Source organism: Thalassophryne amazonica, chromosome 17 (genome assembly GCF_902500255.1).
Source record: "Thalassophryne amazonica chromosome 17, fThaAma1.1, whole genome shotgun sequence".
Taxonomy (NCBI): domain Eukaryota; kingdom Metazoa; phylum Chordata; class Actinopteri; order Batrachoidiformes; family Batrachoididae; genus Thalassophryne; species Thalassophryne amazonica.
Window position 1 is genome coordinate 34,864,813 of NC_047119.1, and position 22,332 is coordinate 34,887,144.

The 22,332-nt window shown below is 38.6% G+C and overlaps 1 protein-coding gene across 2 annotated transcripts in view; it reads right to left on the reverse strand.

Annotated features, from left to right (window-relative positions):
* The window catches only part of rai14 (retinoic acid induced 14), a 102,546-nt gene extending 81,416 nt beyond the window's left edge, over positions 1–21,130 (reverse strand). Inside the window, exons 1-2 of one of the 2 annotated variants that reach the window (XM_034192159.1) lie at positions 20,840–21,130; positions 12,802–12,883 (exon numbers count right to left, since the gene is read on the reverse strand). In XM_034192159.1, the coding sequence (XP_034048050.1) occupies positions 12,802–12,837 (36 nt within the window). In that variant the 5' untranslated portion in view covers positions 12,838–12,883; positions 20,840–21,130. The remainder of the gene's footprint in view (positions 1–12,801; positions 12,884–20,839) is intronic. The other variant, XM_034192160.1, reaches the window with a different exon arrangement.
* Between the last annotated feature and the right edge of the window lie 1,202 nt (positions 21,131–22,332).

Genomic DNA, 22,332 nt, shown 5'->3' on the forward strand with positions numbered 1-22,332 from the left:
CGCTTTTCATAAAACCAGTGAATGACATTACGGAGATATTCGCCAGTAGCCCAATGCCAGTGGTTAGCACCGTCAAACAAGATGAGTGTGCAAAAGTAGTTAATTTAGCATGATGCTGCCTGTAACTGCTTTAAGCCTCGGTCCCACTGAATAATGAGCCATGAATAATGAGCCACACATGGGTGTGTCAGCGGTTATTTAAAGAATGATCCTCTATGTGCCTCTCTGTACCTCACATTGCCATGTATCAGCCTCTAGTGAGCCACGACCGACCTGTCATTTGAGCCCCGTCCATCCTCGAATGACTCGTATCGCTATATATGATCCACATTAAGCCACATATGATCCATGTAGCACCAAGTAATGCGACAGGATGTGCATGTTTAGCCATGGGTTTGGTCCAAACCTCCAGCCCTCCCACACATGGTCCCTTTAAAGTGTGGGTTTTCAATTCACAGCATCCATTCAAGATGTCACATTTTTTAAACACAGTCATTTTTACACTGTGATCCAACTTTTAACTTTGTGTTCATCTGTTTATGCCTGCAAAATCGCTCTTTTGAGCACAGCATTTTGCGTTCCTGGACAGTCACCTCTGTGCTCCTTCTTGCTGGCTTCCTCTCCATCCACGGCTTCGCTGGCTTCATTTCTTCTGCGGCTTTAAAAACACAGCCAATTGACACCATGACCTAACTTTTAACTTTGTGTCCATCTGTTATTCACTGCAAAATCACTCATTTGCAAGCTGGCGTTCTGCCTAAATGCTCGTGCGAAGTCATGAGTGAGTGCGATTCATTATGTCAGTGCTCACACACAGCAGAGGTCATCTGATCCATTACAACAAGATGTTAAATCTATCACAAACATACTTTTACAGCTGATTATATAGAAGGAATGAACATGCAACTGTTTTACCAAGCCATTACAATAAAAACATTACAAATAATTACCTTTTAAGCGGTTTCAAATACATTCTCCACCTCAGCACAAGAGAGAGACGGCAAAAAAAGTTCTAAATGTCCTCTGTGATTCCAGAAGCGATTAGAAGTGTTTTCAACATCCAAGCTCTGACACAAAATGATTAATTGACTACAAAATAATTATTTTATATACAGCATCTGACGCACAAGCAGGTGGAATTGTAGTGCGGAAGAGGGCTAAGCCTGTCCAAAATAGCCTCTCCGGTCCTTGTTGCTGCCAGGTGCTCGGATAATAGTCTTTTAACACCCTCGTCCTCACCACACACACATACGCCTCTAAACATCCTTGTTTGTCCTCATAGTATTCCGTACACAAACTGCCCCACGCTGCTGCTGCTAAATTTTGAACTTCTTGAAATTAGCGCCACGGTCACAGATGAGCCGCATTAAATGAATATTCTGCCTCTAAGAACCGCTATTCTCCCACAATTGTTGAATACCCTCTCGTACCAAAAAAAAAAACAAAAAACATGCTGCGTGGCTCATTATTCATTGTTCATTATTTGGTGGGACCAGGGCTTTAGGTGGAAAGGAGCTGCTATTCCTGCCCAAGCCCCCACCCAACCCCCCGGTATCTCTGGAAAGCTTTCTGTTTTTGACTACATCCTTCTGAATCACCACAAACCCCTACACACAGGATGATGTGTCAAACATGTGTCCCAACTCCACCGAAAAGACCTTTATTTGTTTGACATGAAATATGAGCTTCCCTGTAGAATTCTTTCCAACCACTGTCTTATGAGAACCAACATTGGCACTGTTTCACAAAAACGAGGTTGCAATTCTAAAAGTAATCCCCAAAAAGCACACACAGTCACTAAACAAAGACAGCACGCTTGTGTGTGTGTGTAGCAAAGCTCATAAGCATAATGCCTGAGAGGGTGGTAGTTGGAAGACAGGAGTAAGACAATAGTTTCATCAAATGAGCTCATTTAAAATGGCACTGCTTAAACTGAAGTCTTGGTAATACGGTCTCAAGAGATTGATGCAAAGTACTGGGTCAATAAAGGTTTTTACAACTACTATGACTGTTTTAAAATATGAGGCTTAAATAAAAGTAATAATGTGAAGTATTAAATTAAATTTGATGGTTCCAAGGCATCCTAGTAAGAGACATTCAAGTCTGCTTGAAAGCATCTGAATTCCTGGTTGGTCTTCAAGACTATTTGCCACCCATCCAAGTGATTTCTGATAAGACATCCTCACATCTATTTACAGTGTAAAGGCACTTTAAAGTCCTGGTCCCGCCTAATAATGAATGATGATTAATGACACGAAGCATGTTTTTTTTGGTACAAGTCGAGTTATTCAACAAATATGGGAGAATTGTGACTCTTAGAGGCAATATATTCGCCTAGCGGGGCTCATTTCTGAGCATGGCACTAATTTCAAGACGTTCAAAATTTAGCAAAAGCAGCGTGGGGCAGTTTGTGTACGAGGTACTACAAGGACAAATGAGGATGTTAGTGGTGAGTATGGGGCTGTTCAAATTCTCAGTCCTTAAGCTTGGTCCCAAGGAATAATAAAGCCATGAATAATGAGCCACGTATGGATTTGTCAGAAATTTCAGTGATTATTCGAATAATAAGCCACATATATGAACATTGCGCAAACAGTTAAAAACACTGCGTGTGAGTTATTGTGTCAATGCACCGCTTTACAGCTTATCTGATTGATTATAACGAGATCTTAGATCTGTCATAAACATACTTTTACAGCTGAGAGAGAGAGAGAGATCTCTCTCCAGCGGCCCTCTGTGATTCCGGAAGCGATTAGAGGTGTTTTCTGGGAGAAAATGATTAATCCTCTGTGAAATAATAATTTTATAGCAGCAGCGCACAATGCATGGTATCCAGCTGAACAAAGTGGGTGGGATTGTCACAACGAAGTGCGCGAGAGTGCAGTGCCAAAATAGCCTGTGCTGTCCACGTAGCTGTCAGGTACTTGGATAATGTCCAGCTCTCCACAATTTCTCTTACACTCAATCGACTGGTAAGCCACTGAAAGCCGAGATAGGCATGTCCCAACTTGTCCTCTGACACTCCAAAACGGAGGTGTTCTTTGTCTCGCTCCATCAGCGAATCCATCGTGATGCGCGAAGCCTCTGCGCAGCTTTCCATGACAAAATCTCTTGTTAAAAGTGAAATCTGCCGGAAAATGGCTGATGTCCAGCTCTTGTGATAACCAAAGAAATTGCACACAAAGCCCAAATCATTCCGCCATTTCCTCGCAAAGAGTGTTGGACCAGTGCTCACTCAAAGCCTGCCCACAGGTGAATGACGCAACCGACAGGCGTGAAAAAACTCACGCATGCGCACGAAGGTTCAAGCTTGGCTGACGTAAAAACATATGAATCAAATCCATATATTTTTTGCATAAAATAAAAAGGTCGTATAGTTTTCTCACAGACCTCGTACATAGCTACAAAAATACCTTGTTCACTTTGACCTTGTGCAGTGATCTGAGACTGATAAAGCAACACGTGCTGTTTCATTAAAGCACCGGCATACACAGATGTTCATTGGCCAAATTTAATGAGGGGAAAAAGAGCAGGAAAAATGCATACGTTTCATTAGTCATTCAAAGTTTATTAAATTTGGAAATACAGTACATACACCCTTTCAGCGTCTGTGGCATTTTCAGTACAATTTAGGCACAGAGTGAATCTCCAGTGCAGCAGTTAAGTGCAATAAGCCAGTCTACTTAACCGAGTAGCACATTCTGGTGACCAACTGGTTGAGCAATTTTAGCAATGCTCAGCTGGAAAGCTAAAGTCAATTAGCCTATATTTCAAACAAACATACTGGCACGTCAGAAAACATTTCAAAAATATTCCATAGATGCAAAAGATGAGTCATAATTTAGTTATGAAATCTGGGGGGAGTTGTAGGTGCACTAAAAGGTTGGGTAATACAACCCTAATTCCAATCAAGTTGGGACGTTGTGTAAAATGTAAATAAAAACAGAATACAATGATTTGCAAATCCTCTTCAACCTATATTCAACTGAATACACCACAAAGACAAGACAATGTTGAAACTGATAACCTTTATTGTTTTTGTGCAAATATTTGCTCATTTTGAAATGGATGCCTGCAACACGTTTCAAAAAAGCTGGGACAGTGGTATGTTTACCACTGTGTTACATCACCTTTCCACCTACACAGCTACAATAAATAAATAAATAAATAAACATTATCTGGTTTTTTGTGTATGTGTGTCCTGCTGTTGCAGCAGCAGTGCACATCAAGGCATTTTATTGTGATTTTATTTTTATTGTGGTCAGGAGGGGTGCTTGATGGCAACTTCAGTGCAGCAAAGATTAGTTAAATGACTGTTTTGCATGAATATATCAATGACAAAACATATTTTCAACAGCAGAATGCACGTTAATAATAAAATAATAATGGTTGCATTCCATTTAAATGTTTTGTAACTGCTTCCATAGTGGGACACATCAATAGAACTGAGCCATTATTAGCTCCACTTTGTTTTAGCAAAGTTATTACAAGTCAAAACGTTAACATATAACGGCAGCTGGTAATGAAAACGATCCAATTTTTTTCATATAAATAAAATACTGACAACTGTTGCATTAGTTTATGTCAGTTTCCATCTAATGTTGTAGAAATTACTGAGTTAACTTTACTGCCTGTATCATTCAACTCATTCAACTGCAGGAGGTACATGGGAATAAAACATTTAGTAAAGATTTAACTACCCCCTGAACTCCGTCTAAATGACTGAATGATACGAAGGAGTAGGAAATATCCTGACTTTAATATGAAACCATGTATGTTGACATCATCTTTCTGTTATTTGGTTTTAAAAAGCAATGTCTGGTTTTGGAGGAACATTCCTGTGTAATCTGTCACTGATTTTCACGTCTTAAAATAGAATCACAGACATATTTAACTCCTATTATCATTATTTAGGGCTTCTATAAAAAGCAGAGGAATGGTACTGGCTCAGAGGTAAAACATGCAAAAACAGCTTTTCGTTACACTTCTTAAACACAATCTTTAACTTTAATCCTACACTGGTACTGTTGTAGCTCAATTTCACATGAAAAACTAAACAAAACAAAATCCGCAATCCGGATCAGATCTGGATCAAACTTTGTCTTTTTGTCTGACAAAGTGAGTCAATAAGGGAGAACCGCAGAGTCGGGTATAAATTAACCAAGACACTGAGCAAACCTTTACTAAATCAGACCCACTGTGTACACAGAACACACCAACATCAGCATGAGGTTGGTCCTGGATCTTACCCTTTAAAAAAAAAAAAGAACGTATCTTCTGCACGCTTGTGTAATAGACTGAAGTAGATCCTACTGGGTAGAAAATGTTTAAGGCATTATTTATCAGTATTGGTAACATCATGTGCGAGTTCTGGTCATTATTGTCAATTAGTTGAATTGCAGCATGAAGTCAAGTTCTTTGATGATCACAAAGAGCATCATGATTCTGATAATTTGTGGTTTCAACTCTTCCAGTTCAACATCCAATTTTAAACTCAATGGACCTGATTCATGACCCACGTTTGTCTACAGGCAACAGAATGACACAGTTTACACTCTTGTGCCAAGTCTTTCTAATGAGCTAAAGTAATTACCGGTAAATCCATTTCTGTGTGTTACAAAGCTATTTAATTGACTTTCTGCAGAATGGTACACTTAACAGTCAGCATTTTGTTTCAGCAAACCTCAAATGAAAGGTTTGAATTTTGCTACGGGGAACGAGATCGCGAGTACAAGCGGCCGAGATGAGTTTCCTCCGCAGGGTGGCTGGGCGCTCCCTTAGAGATAGGGTGAGGAGCTTGGTCTCTTGGGAGGAGCTCGGAGTCGAGCCGCTGCTCCTCCACGTCGAAAGGAGTCAGTTGAGGTGGCTCGGGCATCTTTTCCGGATGCCCCCTGGACGCCTCGCTGGAGAGGTGTTCCGGGCACATCCCATTGGGAGGAGGCCCCGGGGAAGACCCAGGACACGCTGGAGGGACTACATCTCTCGGCTGGCTTGGGAACGCCTTGGGGTTCCCCCGGAGGAGCTGGGGGAGGTGTGTGTGGATCGGGAGGTCTGGGCGGCTTTGCTTGAGCTGCTGCCCCCGCGACCCTACTCCGGATAAAGCGGAAGAAAATGGATGGATGGATGGATGGAACTTATAGCATCTTTATGGCCACTGAATTCATTGTTTTGTTCAAATTCGTTTTGTAAACTGTGTCAGTAGCATGGCCCAAGCAGCGGGTCACCCCTTTGAGTCTGGTCTGCTTGAGGTTTCTTCTTCAAATCATGGGAAGGAGTTTTTCTTTACCGCTGTCGCGTGTGTGCTTGCTCTAGGGGCTGGTAAGGTTAGACCTTACTTGTGTGAAGTGCCTTGATGCAACTTTGCTGTGATTTGGTGCTATATAAATGAAAATAAATTAAAACTGTCAGTCAACAAAGGATACTATGTACATAACACTCTGAAATATCAAAGAAATTTGAGCTTTTTTGAGTTATGAATTTTTGAAAATTTGTTCAATGTTAAAGGATAGGGATTTTTCCAGTTTTCCAAGATTTTCCCTGACTTTGACCTTTGACCTTGAAAACTGAATCAGTTCTTGCTTATCAGGATATTAATCCTCTGTAAAAATTTCAGAATGATATATGAAAAATTGTGAGTTTCAGGCTGTTCACAAACAGACAAATGAACAAACAGGTGAAAAAATAACTTCTGCCCAACTTCGCTGAAAGTGAATAATGGTATGAAAGCACTGTTTGATTAATCAATCAGTCAATGACAATTTGCTTCTGTTCTATATTTTCTTCACCAACATCATTTTAGGGCCCGGTCCCATTGGGGACAGGATTAATTGCACATGAAGTGAGTACACAAATTACGGGCGTTCGTTGTCGTCCGCAACAAAAATGGCCAAAAATGACAAATGTCCCAGTATGAATTACGGATATATTAATAATATATAGCGAATATATGATGAACAATCACGGTTGTATAACGCATGTAGTGAGGAAACAGATCCGACACACTGTGATTATCACGGCAGTATTACGGGTGTATTATGAATGCATCACGCACGTGTTGCGTGTGCACGGCATCTGCACTGCAGTCATAAAAGAAGCCCACTCGGGGCACACTATTCACACCAACAATACAGGCTCTGGAGCAATTGCTGGACTTGGACAAGTTGACTGGTGTAAACAAGCAGTGAACAGGGAGAGTGGTGACGTCAGCTGATCACATCAGAGTGCAGCTCGTCTGAACGATTTAACAAGAAGTTAAATCTGTTATAAACATAGGAATAAATACTGTTACAGCTGCAGACAAGAAGGAAAAACTGTTTTATCAAGCCTTGACAATGTAAACAAGTCAAATAATTACCTTTTTAGACGGCTCAAAATGCTTTCTGTAGCTTGTTAGGCGCGCACATGTGCGCGCACGAACTGCCCAGCAGCAGCTTCCTCTGTGATTCAGGAGGTGATTAGAGCCGTTTTCAACAGCCAGTTCGCAGAATAAAATGATTAATCCGCCATGAAATAATTATTTTATATACGCAGCATTCAGCACAGAGCATGTGGCAGCCGGTAGAACAAAGAACGGCGTCCACCTGTGAACACAGCACATCTGATTTGCATCCGCCGCAAATCAGATGCAAAGCAGAGGTAATAAAAATGCTTCATTCATGGCCAATCTGTATGCAGTCGCTACAACTTATTTTAGTTCATGATGTGGACATGATGGGCACGCAAAATATCCCTTTTACACACTGTCCCAGTCCGCTGCCAAGCCGCAAATCCCTGTCAGTTGCTGATATCAGCAGATGACGGCGTATATACAGCGCATAGATTGAGTATGTATTGTGTGTGTATTGAGTATGTATGGAGTATGTAAGGTGGATGTCATCCGCAGCCAAAATTTTGTGCAGCTCAAAAATCCTGGTAACGAAAAAACATGCCTCTGCAGATAATTGCGAACGTGTTCGGCTGTCAGCCGACTCATACAAACATGTTTCACGGATTTGTGGATGTTAAGCGAATATGAGCCAATTTTGTGTGCAATCCATATGCAAATCCTCCTAAACACCAGTGGGACCGGGCCCTCAAATTGCATATTTGTTACTTTTTGAGCATCAGTTATCTAACAAACCAACTAAATATCACTTTGGGAGAATATACTGTATTTGCCAGACTATATGTCATACCAGAGTATCGGTCACATCTGTCCAAAAATGAGTCATAAGGATGAAAAAACTTAAGTCACATTGGTCTATAACCCACACTTATTTTTGAAATGTGGTGCTACTTCTTCATGCGGCAAGAAGCAAAATTAATGTCGTTAGCACATTATTTATAACACAAACATCTTTATAACACAGCCTAGCCGTTGCTGATGTTCTAACTGTCCCACAGAATGCAAACAAGTCAAGTTCCAAGTAGTATGTAGGTTATTGCCTGTCTTTATTCAATAGTATAGTCTTTCAGTTTGAGAATATGATTTGTTAATTTCTCCAATTTTTTACCGCTCACCTCATTCAGATCTTCATTGTTTTCAGTAGTTGGCATCCATTGTTTAATGATGCATTACGGCTACCTTCTGCTTGAGTATTGATGAAACAGTATCTCATTCAAATCATTTTACAGGAAAAGCTTGTCACACTTGTAGATGGTGCCATCTTCTGGCTGTAAATGACAATTCAGTATTTTTTATTTTTTTTTTCATAAGTCACTTCAATATTGAAAGGTGCAGGACTAGCTAAACAAGTTTAAAACACACACACAAAATTTAAAGTCTGGAAAACACGGTATGCCTTTTTTGTGTGTATTTAAAGCTTTACAGTTGTGCTAACCATGGTTTGGTTGGGAGCAGCTGTCAAACACTGCTATTCTTGGTCTATCATTATATGGTAAATAGGCCCCAGCTATACAGGACTCATTTGACAATGTCATATTATGCACATTTTCTGTAAGCTAATATGAAGTGGTTACCAAGGACCAGTTTCACAGAAAGGAATTAAAGACAGGAGTAGGCTATAATCCAGAATTGTACATCTGGTTAGAACAAAAAAGCTTTTTTTGAAAAAAAAAAAAAAAACTGTTGAAAATCCCATCAGTTTGATTTTCATATGTTATCAAAGAAAGAGTGATTATAAAATGTTGTGAACATGACTTAAGGGGCACTAAGCCAGTTCCTCTGGCTCTAAGGTTTAAGTATTGCTGCATGCACGTGTCTTGTAAGATTTACCTTTAGATGTACAGTTTAACTTGAAACAATTGTAATCCTAAACTACACCCCCTCAGGTCAGCTGTTACTTTTTTTGCATAGATGCCAACTTCAAAGTTTAGTATTTCCTGTTGACAAATCATTTCTTTCAAAAAAAAAAAAAAAAAAAAAAAAAAAAAAAAAAAACAGGGATTCATGTCAATTACAACTGAAAACGTAATAAAAATATGTATTTTCAAAGCGATAGCAGGGGTGGTGACCAAGTGGTTAATGCGCTTGGTTTCAGTTCGGAAGGTTCTGGGTTCAAATCCCACCCCTGCCACATTTCTCCATGTAATGTGGAGTTGCGTCAGGAAGGGCATCCGGCGTAAAACCTGTGCCAAATCAACATGCAGATCCACCTTGGATTTGCTGTGGCGACCCCGAGTGCAAACAAGGGAGCAGCCGAAGGGACTTACAAAGAGTGTGATGATGCATGTGGGTGTGAGGTATGTGAAGGAACGCATGACTGCAAATGGCTTCAGTCTTGTTTCCAAGCAACATCCTTTGTCTTTTTCCCCTCACACCGCCTACAAGTGACTATTTCAATGAAGAAACAACTCACTCCATAGGCATCAATCTCAACCAACCAACACCATTTACAAAAATGTATCTATGAGATTCAACTTTTAAGAGTTATAATTCAATCAAAAGGCTGGAGGCTGTGCCTGGAAAACTATGGCAAAGGTGAGATTGTAATCAGCCAAGAGGAACGATTGTGACCTTGCAGCCCATTCCTTGCCCCAACATTTTTCTAGGACAATACACTCTATTGTACTCACTGCATAACTGACTTGAAATTGCAATAATTTACTAATATTAAACTACAACCCCTGGCAATAATTATGGAATCACCGGCCTCGGAGGATGTTCATTCAGTTGTTTAATTTTGTAGAAAAAAAAGCAGACCACAGACATGACACAAAACTAAAGTCATTTCAAATGGCAACTTTCTAGCTTTAAGAAACACTATAGGAAATCACGAAAAAAAATTGTGGCATTCAGTAACGGTTACTTTTTTAGACCAAGCAGAGGGAAAAAAATATGGACTCACTCAATTCTGAGGAATAAATTATGGAATCACCCTGTAAATTTTCATCCCCAAAACTAACACCTGCATCAAATCAGATCTGCTCGTTAGTCTGCATCTAAAAAGGAGTGATCACACCTTGGAGAGCTGTTGCACCAAGTGGACTGACATGAATCATGGCTCCAACACGAGAGATGTCAATTAAAACAAAGGAGAGGCTTATCAAACTCTTAAAAGAGGGTAAATCATCACGCAATGTTGCAAAAGATGTTGGTTGTTCACAGTCAGCTGTGTCTAAACTCTGGACCAAATACAAACAACATGGGAAGGTTGTTAAAGGCAAACATACTGGTAGACCAAGGAAGACATCAAAGCATCAAGACAGAAAACTTAAAGCAATATGTCTCAAAAATCGAAAATGCACAACAAAACAAATGAGGAATGAATTAGAGGAAACTGGAGTCAACGTCTGTGACCGAACTGTAAGAAACCGCCTAAAGGAAATGGGATTTACATACAGAAAAGCTAAACGAAAGCCATCATTAACACCTAAACAGAAACAAACAAGGTTACAATGGGCTAAGGAAAAGCAATCGTGGACTGTGGATGACTGGATGAAAGTCATATTCAGTGATGAATCTCGAATCTGCATTGGGCAAGGTGATGATGCTGGAACTTTTGTTTGGTGCCGTTCCAATGAGATTTATAAAGATGACTGCCTGAAGAGAACATGTAAATTTCCACAGTCACTGATGATATGGGGCTGCATGTCAGGTAAAGGCACTGGGGAGATGGCTGTCATTACATCATCAATAAATGCACAAGTTTACGTTGATATTTTGGACACTTTTCTTATCCCATCAATTGAAAGGATGTTTGGGGATGATGAAATCATTTTCAAGATGATAATGCATCTTGCCATAGAGCTAAAAAACTGTGAAAACATTCCTTGCAAAAAGACACATAGGGTCAAAACGTCATGGCCTGCAAATAGTCCGGATCTTAATCCAATTGAAAATCTTTGGTGGAAGTTGAAGAAAATGGTCCATGACAAGGCTCCAACCTGCAAAGCTGATCTGGCAACAGCAATCAGAGAAACTTGGAGCCAGATTGATGAAGAGTACTGTTTGTCACTCATTAAGTCCATGCCTCAGAGACTGCAAGCTGTTATAAAAGCCAGAGGTGGTACAACAAAATACTAGTGATGTGTTGGAGTGTTCTTTTGTTTTTCATGATTCCATAATTTTTTCCTCAGAATTGAGTGAGTCCATATTTTTTTCCCTCTGCTTGGTCTAAAAAAGTAACCGTTACTGACTGCCACAATTTTTTTTCCTGATTTCTTATAGTGTTTCTTAAAGCCAGAAAGTTGCCATTTGAAATGAATTTAGTTTTGTGTCATGTCTGTGATCTGCTCTTTTTCTACAAAATTAAACAACTGAATGAACATCCTCCGAAGCCGGTGATTCCATAATTTTTGCCAGGGGTTGTATTATCCCGCAACTTTTAGGTAGTGGAAGCAAAAACATTTTAAAGGCAGCTGCTTATCTCTCACCTCAATTGTTGTTTGCTTTGACACATTTGGCTGCACATTCCTCAATAATAAGCTTCACCTGTGGATTCCAATATTCCTTATCAAGTCTCATAAATGAGTAAGTGTAGCTACTCTCTCTGGATTTCAGTTTGTTCTTTGCCAGCAGTCCTGTTTCCAGCCAGACACCAGCAAGCACTAGTTGTATCTGATAGATGTTTGGCTGTAATTTAACAAAAATCAAGAATTGGCTTTGCCGAGTTCTTCCCATCTGAACACGGACGGCATTTAGCCGCCGCTCAGCTCCCTGCTCTATTTCCACTCCATTCGCCAAACTACTTGTATGTCCAACAGTCCTTAAAACTTAACTATTGGGCCAGGAAGCTACGAGACTCTTCCTGTCTGGTATTTGCCTCCCTGACATTATGGTCACCGTGACAACGCGCGAGTCATACATTGTGAAGTCTGCCACACTTCTCACGTAAAACAGACGGAATGACTAAATAAAATGGAACACTGATTCACAGAATGCAGGATCGAACCAGCATATGTCAGATTACAGAGCCAGACTACTTGAAGAGATCAAGTCTTTTTGGATTAATCAAAAATCCAATATGAAACATCTCCTATGTGAGAGCTATGTCACATTAAAAATATAAAATCAGCATTTCTCAACCATTTCTCAAATGTATTTCAAGGTCCAGAAATTCTTATTAACACTCAAAAGATGTGATGTGTTACCATGTGAATTTGCACATTTGTATCTTCTCACGAGCACAAAGTGACCTCCAAAACAAACAAGGACAAACAATTTTTAAACCCATTCATATTTTCTTAAAGGCATATCAAAAATAAGAACTGCCCACCCCAAAGTTCAGAAGGGGTTATAAATCAACCCCAGGCCTTGCATACACAGACGCTGACATTGTTGTTCAGACAGACACACATGCACATGACCACACACATGCGCGCACATATACATGTAACATAAACATATGTTACAGTACTTACATCAGTTTTTCTAAACTTGGCTTTAAGGCTCTTCATTTTCAGTCTGGTCCATGCAGTCGCCTGCTCACTCGCTCAGTCAAAGCTGAGAAAAAGAGACAGAGAGAAAAAAAAAAAGTTTAAACTTGGCCTCACTCAGCTTTTTATATTTGGTTTTGTTTCGGGGGTTTTTTTTTGGTGGGGGGGGGGATTTAGTGCAAATGATACAAATAAAATGTTTTGAAAATACATGTTTAATTTTATTTTCTATTTTTTTATTCCTTCAGTCACATGACTGCAAGTACTAATTTTCTTTTCTTTTTTTAACCTTTGGCTTCTGGTGACAGATTTGGGAGTAAAATGTGTGTACGGATTTCTTCACATTACACACAAAATCTAGATAAGAACTTGTTGCTGAATATAGAGTGTGTAAAGATGTTGGACGACATTGTTCTTTGTTAGAAATTTTCATAGTTTTATACCTGAATTTACCTTTGGATATGCAGAAATATCTGAGTGAACATTCCAAATCAAATATAGATTTGTCTGCATGCAAATACAAAATATTAAAAGAAAATTTAAATAGATATGTATGAATTTTGGTGGAAATACTGGTTATCGTGTTTGGGTGGGTTAATTATTTTCTTGAACAATGCAAAATTTAACTTTAACAAAATGTAAGAGTTGAAACAACAAAAGGACAGAAAAATAAACCATATTTAAAATGAATTATTCACGAGTAAAGTTTCAAGTTGAAATGCCAAACTGACTTGTAACAGATTTTAAAAATTGAGGATTCACAACTTTTTTCCATTTTTATAAACAGTCGTATACGACAGCATCGGCCACAGAGGGTTAATGCATAGATGTGACGACATACCCTCTTAATAAACTAATGTTATTGTCTGCAGACACTACATAATTACCTCCGCCAAGGAGGTTATGTTTTCGGTCGGGTTTGTTTGTTTGTCAGCAGGATAACTCAAAAAGTTTTGAACGGATTTTGATGTCTATGGCATTTTCAATGTTAAAAGTTAGCATTAAGCAGTTGCAGCTGTCATTACGTTCGGGTGCATTTGTTTTCAAATTGTAATATTTCTTAAATTTATTTTTGCTTATATATTAATAATCTAATGATTACCTCCACCAAAGAGGTTATGTCTTCGGTCGCATTTGTTTGTTTGTCTGTCTCTTTGTCAGCAGGATAACTCTAAAAGTTTTGAACGGATTTTGATTAAATTTTGTGGAGTGGTTGGAAATGACAAGAGGAAAAAGTGATTAAATTTTAGTGTTTTTTTTAAAGGATTCTTCACCATTGCGGGATAGGGGGAATTTTGACATTCTAGTTTGTAACTCCACAAAAACAAGGCAGAAAGGATTGAAAAAAATTAGAGTGTAACATAGTCAAATGTTCTATCAAACAACAAAGTTTGGTGATGATCGGATCCGGATTCCGGATCTGGTGATCCAGAATATGCAAAAATATAGGGAAAATAGAAAATGTGTCAGTGTGAGGTGACAAATGAAGCTAGAGATGCACAACTAGGGATGGGTATTGATAAGGTTTTATCTATAATCGATGCCATTATCGATCCGATTCCTTATCGATACCTCGTGAATTTTGTACTAAAAGTAGGCTTTACAGGTTTTCTATGTATTTCCTTGAGTCTTAAAGTAAATAAATATGAAATTAGTCACTGTATCCTTGATCTCTGGACATAAATAAAAATAAACAAAACTGTGTTTCGCTTTGAAGTTATTAATTCAGACTGAATTCTATCGTTCTATCTTGACTTGTCAGAGAGCCGCGCAACGTTTGGAGCTGTGTGAACAGAACGGAGGATGATTCTCGTTTCTTTCTCGCAACAAGAAAGGAGTCCCAGTTAGTAACTTTAATCCACACAAAAGTGAATCACAACTCATATTCAGGGATGAAAGTGGTGAAAAACAAAAAAAGCTGAAACCCAAAATTACCCCCCAACACCACCTGCACGAAAATGTTTGAATTCTACCCTTACCAAAAAATAGTACTGATAAGTATATAAAAAGTAAACTGGAAGTATACTTGAAACATACTTGCATGTACTACTTTTTGGTAAGGGTAGAAGCTCTGAAATGCAATATGGGACTATTCCAGACAATAAACTGGAGTGAGTGCAGCATCCATTTAGGTGAGAAAAAAAAATACATCTTTCCTTATTCAAATTCATTCCAGTAGTATTCTGCTCTTACTAGGATGCAACAGTTTTATTGTTTGGCAGATAGTTCTGGAGGAAATCACTGAAGAAATTAACAAACTGAAAATATGGTTTGACTGAAACAAACTGTCATTAAACTTAAATAAGACAGGGATGAAATGGAGGTGTGAGAGTCACTAGGTGTTCACAAGAAACATTTATTTCTGTATATATTTATTTATGTTAGTTGCTATTATATATTTTCTGTTGTGTTTCTATTCAGGTTCTTTTTGTCTCTTTCTCTAAAATTGTATATAATAATCATTAGATTATTAATATATAAGCAAAAATAAATTTAAGGAATATTATAATTTGAAAACAAATGCACCCGAACGTGATGACGGCTGCAATTGCTAAATGCTAACTTTTAACATTAAAAATGCCTTAGACATGCTAACGCGTTAGCATCGCTCCCGTTTTTAAGTTATAAAATACATCTATCAACTGTTTCAGAAGACCATAACAGGTCGGTTTAACATAGAAAAGGTAAATAATACTCACAGACGTATGCTCTTTAGGGTTTTAGCGGGGGAAAATTAAGCGAAAGAAAGAAATAAACGAAGCAATCGACCGAAGCATTGCTTCAATCTGCGAACCACGCTTCGATTGGTTCAAGGTTCAAAGCAAAGCCGCGCTGCAGAAAAGTTGATTAAGGACCCGCTGCAGGGTCTGTAATCAATGTAGAGAAATGATCATTTTCCTGACAAACACCCGCCAAAACAACGGCCACTCTGAAGGACCGATAACAGAATCGTTAAGCACAAAGCTTACTGATGTCGGTGGATCGAATCATTTCTTAACGATACCCGAAAGGAACCGGTTCTCGATACCCATCCCTATGCACAACTAACACCAAATTGTAGCTGAATCTGTACTGATTCAGTAAGATGTCATCAGATTTGATGTAGCTTCAAATGTTATGGAGCTAGATCCAGAAGAAAACCGCTATTACCGAAAAATCGTTTTTATACAATAACTTTTGAACTAATAAAGACATCAAAATGATTCCAAGTTCTAGTGGTATGTTTTCATGGTCAAGGATGTCAAATATAAAGGAAAGAAAAGTGTATGTATCATAGTTTTGGTTGTAACACTGAACTGTTGAATAGATCACTGTGCCAAGGAGGGAATCTCTTTAGGGTCAGTGACCCTATGGCCTTGTTTAGAGAAGTGTTTCATAAATGTTAAAAAATTCATATATTTGCAGTTTAGCTGAATAATAAATTGAATTTTGTCTCTTATTTGTTTTGTCTATAAGCACACGCAATATCAATATCAGTGCTCAGATGACAGTAGCTTCTGGGAAAGGTGCAAGTTGCAATAAACTGTGATGCCAAGCGCTAAGGATACATGCTATCCAGTCACAGCAGATTAAACTTTTTTTTTTTTACTACTGAGCAAACATCATTGTTAGACTTTTTTAGGTTCAATGATTCCAAGGTGTGTAGATGTTATGACGTCAGTGACCCCATAGCCTTGGCGGAGGTTTGCACTCTGAGTGCTTCTAGTTCAAAATTATTACCATCTATTTTTGATTCTTCTCACATTGTGAGAAGAATCAAAAACACTGATGCAGGACAGGCTAGGAACAGATCCAACAAGTGGCTCAATGATGACCCCCGACGGTGGACTGGGCGGCTGAATGGACTCTCGTCTGTTGTTGTGTTGTGTTCTGTACTGTAAACCTTTTTTGGTAGAATGGGCTAAGCAGTGAGTCACCCCTTTGAATCTGGTCTGCTTGAGGTTTCTTCCTCAATATAATCACAGGGAGTTTTTCCTTACCGCCTGTGTGCTTGCTCTAGGGGTTGGTAAGGTTAGACCTTCCTTGTGTGAAGCGCCTCTGGCAGCTTTGTTGTGATTTGGCGCTATATAAACTAAATAAACTGAATTGAATTCAACACTGCTATGTATTCAGAGAGGGAGCATCCAGACATATCAGAATAGCAAATGTACTTTCAAAAACACTTATATAAAACTCAGAAGACATTGTCTACAGATGCTACAGAATATTCAAGACAATTTGGGTGTGTCATTTCTCGATATTGTAAATCTCAAAATCATAGCTTCTGAAGAGTTTTCATCAATATATCATTCATAAATAGCCAAACAGAAATTTGATCAATGAAGTTATAATATGATAACATATTTTGATGTGCAAATAAGACATCTCCTATGCAGCCACAGATCACAAGCACAAAGGACCTCACTCACTAGAATACTTCTGAAATGATATTTTTGTCAATACTAAAAGGGAAATTAGCAATAATATAGCTGGAAAATACACAGTATCTTATAAAGCAGCAAGTTTTTCACTGCAATACATCTTTTACCAATTTCATCTGAAAACAGAGACATAAAATTTCAAAAAAATTAGTTTCACAAAAAATAACATGCGGTTTCTGGGGACAGTTAGTTTAACATATAAGATAGCATACCAAACATGGTCCAACATCAAAATGTTTGGGATAATTTTGAAAAAGCTGGAACACATTTTTTTTAATAACTTTGTGTAACTAATTATGGAAAAGGTGACAACAGAGCTCAAACATATTACTGTGTGTATCCATACTGCTTTCCCGAGTTCATCAAGTGAATGTAGTTTTCTGACTTTTCAAAGTTGGGAGTCATTTTGAACACAGCATTAACATGAAGCTGTTAGTAAACCTGGAAGACACAGCTTCAACACAAAATGACACTTAAATGAGTCAATCCCATCACATCTAAGGCTGCACCATAACGTTTTTGTTTTTTTTTTTTGGCCAGCTTTCATTTTTATCACCAGCGGTCTCTGACTTGCGAGGTGCTACTGGTTCTCGCTTCAGACCAAAAGCAGAAAAGTCAGAGTTTTTTTGTTGTTTTTGTTTGCGCTTAGAATTTAACACGGTTAAACGGTTTAGGGAGGGGTGTGCACCTACCTCTCCGCAGCAGTGCTGTGTGAAGTTGTGTGTTAACTGTTGGAAAAAATTAAGTCCCTTCGGCTGCTCCCTTGTTTTCACTTCTGGTTGCCACAGCAGATCTGAGGTGGATCTACATGTTGAATTACAACCCCTGGCAAAAATTATGGAATCAACGGCCTCGGAGGATGTTCATTCAGTTGTTTAATTTTGTAGAAAAAAAGCAGATCACAGACATGACACAAAACTAAAGTCATTTCAAATGGCAACTTTCTGGCTTTAAGAAACACTATAAGAAATCAAGAAAAAATATTGTGGCAGTCAGTAATGGTTACTTTTTTAGACCAAGCAGAGGAAAAAAATATGGAATCACTCAATTCTGAGGAAAAAATTATGGAATCACCCTGTAAATTTTCATCCCAAAAACTAACACCTGCATCATATCAGATCTGCTCGTTAGTCTGCATCTAAAAAGGAGTGAACACACCTTGGAGAGCTGTTGCACCAATTGGACTGACATGAATCATGGCTCCAACACGAGATATGTCAATTGAAACAAAGGAGAGGATTATCAAACTCTTAAAAGAGAGTAAATCATCATGCAATGCTGCAAAAGATGTTGGTTGTTCACAGTCAGCTGTGTCTAAACTCTGGACCAAATACAAACAACATGAGAAGGTTGTTAAAGGCAAACATACTGGTAGACCAAGGAAGACATCAAAGCGTCAAGACAGAAAAAAGCAATATGTCTCAAAAATCGAAAAATGCACAACAAAACAAATGAGGAACGAATGGGAGGAAACTGGAGTCAACGTCTGTGACCGAACTGTAAGAAACCGCCTAATGGAAATGGGATTTACATACAGAAAAGCTAAACAAAAGCCATCATTAACACCTAAACAGAAAAAAAACAAGGTTACAATGGGCTAAGGAAAAGCAATCGTGGACTGTGGATGACTGGATGAAAGTCATATTCAGTGATGAATCTCGAATCTGCATTGGGCAAGGTGATGATGCTGGAACTTTTGTTTGGTGCCATTCCAATGAGATTTATAAAGATGACTGCCTGAAGAGAACATGTAAATTTCCACAGTCATTGATGATATGGGGTTGCATGTCAGGTAAAGGCACTGGGGAGATGGCTGTCATTACATCATCAATAAATGCACAAGTTTACGTTGATATTTTGGACAATTGAAAGGATGTTTGGGGATGATGAAATCATTTTTCAAGATGATAATGCATCTTGCCATAGAGCAAAAACTGCGAAAACATTCCTTGCAAGAAGACACGTAGGGTCAATGTCATGGCACAGGGTCAATGTCAACGAGGAGATGTGATTTGATGCAGGTGTTAGTTTTGAGGATGAAAATTTACAGGGTGATTCCATAATTTTTTCCTCGGAATTGAGTGATTCCATATTTTTTTCCTCTGCTTGGTCTAAAAAAGTAACCGTTACTGACTGCCATAATATTTTTTTCTTGATTTCTTATAGTGTTTCTTAAAGCCAGAAAGTTGCCATTTGAAATGACTTTAGTTTTGTGTCATGTCTGTGTTTTTCTACAAAATTAAACAACTGAATGAACATCCTCCGAGGCCGGTGATTCCATAATTTTTGCCAGGGGTTGTAGCACAAGTTTTACACCACATGTCCTGACACAACTCCACGTTACATAGATAAATGTGGCTGTGGTGGGGTTTGAACCGGGAACCTTCTGCACTGAAACCAAGCACACTATTGATTATCTCATCCAATACTAATTTCCAGTATCGATTAGTATCTGAGTATTTTGTCTACTATCTACATCTATTTGTTCTGTGCAGTATGCAGAATCTGGACAAAGTCAGATTGTTTTTTGCACTCCAGATTCTGTCCACCATTTCTGGAAGGATACTTCATGTTTCCAGTGTTGAAATGAGGTTTAAAAACCTGACTAGCACGTTGGGGCTCCATGGGCTCTAGATTGACCCAAAATACATAAGCATATCAAATTGGAAATGTCAGCTCTCCCTAGTTTGTCCATGACTGAAGTTACACACACACAGATGTACACAGAGGCCACTTGGCTTTTAATATATAGATTATTTGCTGGAATGGAGTGTGAGACCAGAATTAATTATCAACATCCATTGTTCACGGTTGATACCCAATTTCTCCAAAAAATATTAGTCCTATCAACTTTCTGTTTTTTCTGTGTTCATCCCTGAATTAAAATAAAATATACCAAATGGAAAATGTCAGCTCTCCCCTGTTTGTCTGTGATCAAAGCCATACACACGCATGCACATACAGGCCACTTGGCTTTTAATATATAGATGCATCAGCAACCATGGAAATGACTTTATCTTTATTGGCATAGAGTTAGGATTATGAAATGAGTGTGTGTGTGTTTTTTAATACATAAGTTTGGGAAATTTGAACAATACTTCTGCTTCCGGAAAGACACTTTGCACACTTTCTGAATTCTTGTAGTAGCAGAATTCCAATATGGTCCAGATTGAAAACCTAGGAATTGTTTGTGTATTTAATTTTATGATGTATTTTTTTTTAAATCATTAATGGCATTAATTCATTTATGTCAAATATTTCTGTTTAATTTTGGTACAAAATATCCTCCATATAAAAGCACTTTTGTAAAAAATTTTATAAAATTAAAAAGACAATGCTGCGTGTAATTTCAAAATCCACCCATTTTATGTGAAAACAGGCAGTTTATCGTGCACATGTAAAAACGAATTAAAAATGGAGCTAAAGCTACAACTGTTTTAGCAAATTTTAGCAAAACGTCTTCGTTAAGTGCGCCGTCAGGACTGAAACAGGCGACTCATTTCATTTACAGAAGAAATTTTCAGGTTGGTTCAAATTACGTCCAAGTGACCAGACACTGTTTGAAAGAAGCAAAAAGAAAAAAAAAGAGCGGACTCACTCACCGTGTTAGCGCCGTGTGCTGAAGGAGGACAGCAGACATAAAGACACCGACACGCAACAACCGCTTTTTGTGCCAAAAACCGGATTAACGAGCGAACCGGTGTGAAGACGGAGAGCCGACGGTCCAGAACTCCAACAGGAGGGTGCATAAAGGAGAAGCGAACAATGCTGGTCCGGAAACAGTAAAAGTTGTTCACAGAATTCTGTCTCCTGCTCGGACTCAACAACCACTAGGAAAGTGACGTCATACTCCCGACGCTCCCGTGACCGCTGCCAAAGCCCTCCGTGTGACGTCACCGTGCCTCATCCATTCGAATTACCGCCCTCAAAAACACGCCCACGTGAAGAGAAGAGCAAAATAACTCTTAATAATATGAGCTGAACATAGTTACTGCATGTGAACAGTGCTGTCACAAAGCGAGGGAGCGTGTTAAAGTTTGAATCAGGGGCGGCTCCAGAGTATAGCTTGATGGGGCAGCATCCCCCCCTTTGAAAATTAAGTTGCTTTCAAGATGATGGTAAAATTGGAAAACGTATGTTGAGAATCTCTTAATTCCACAAAGTGTGTTCACTTGATCAACAATATGGATACCCGGAGTAACGTGTGCACTTCAATGTTGTCTTTACAAAGACCCAGGGGTAGCCAGAACAGAGGGCACCATGATTGTAGTTTTTGAGCATCATTTTCCACTTGCAGACATGAATATGGCATCTCAATAAAGCAACCAGAAAATGAACATTGGCCATTATAAATTCAATCTTTTCAATCTCAGTTTCTCATATTCTTTGACTTGTTCTTCCTTATAGTCTAACCGGTTTCTTAAGCACCAAAAAGATGTTATATAGGAAATTCACATAACACATCACAGGTAACAAACACATTTTCTTTTTTTTTTTCTTTTTGTCAGAAAATAATTTGAATAAATAACATCACCTGGCTTGGGAATGCCTTGGGATCCCCCGGGAAGAATGACAGGACTGGGCCGAAGATGGGAAAGTGTGGGAAGAGCTGCTCGCTCTGCTGCCACAGCGACCTGGACCCGGATAAGCGACTGAAATTGAATGAATGAATGAATATCCCTGGTCAAATAAACTAATCATTGATATTCTAATATTACACAATGCACACAAATGAAGTATAATCAGAAACAAAATAAACTAAGTTTTGTCAGGTCCTTCTTGCCACAAATAATGAGGAGTATCAAATAAGCACTGATGCAGTTGATAATATACACATAAACAAAACATTAAATTAAATTAAAACAATTTAAACAAGGTATCAAAACAACACTTCTTAATATACCACTAAACACAGAGAAATTAAATTTTTTCCTCCTCTGCTGTACCAGTAGGTTTGTCCAAATGTTCTAAATTTGCGCTTGTGTCCTGGCAGAAGGATGATGATGATTTTTAAATATTTGTGAGTTATTTTTACATGTTGTGCACTGCATGTGTGAATTCACATGTATGAAGGATGCCAGTGGTGGATCTAGAG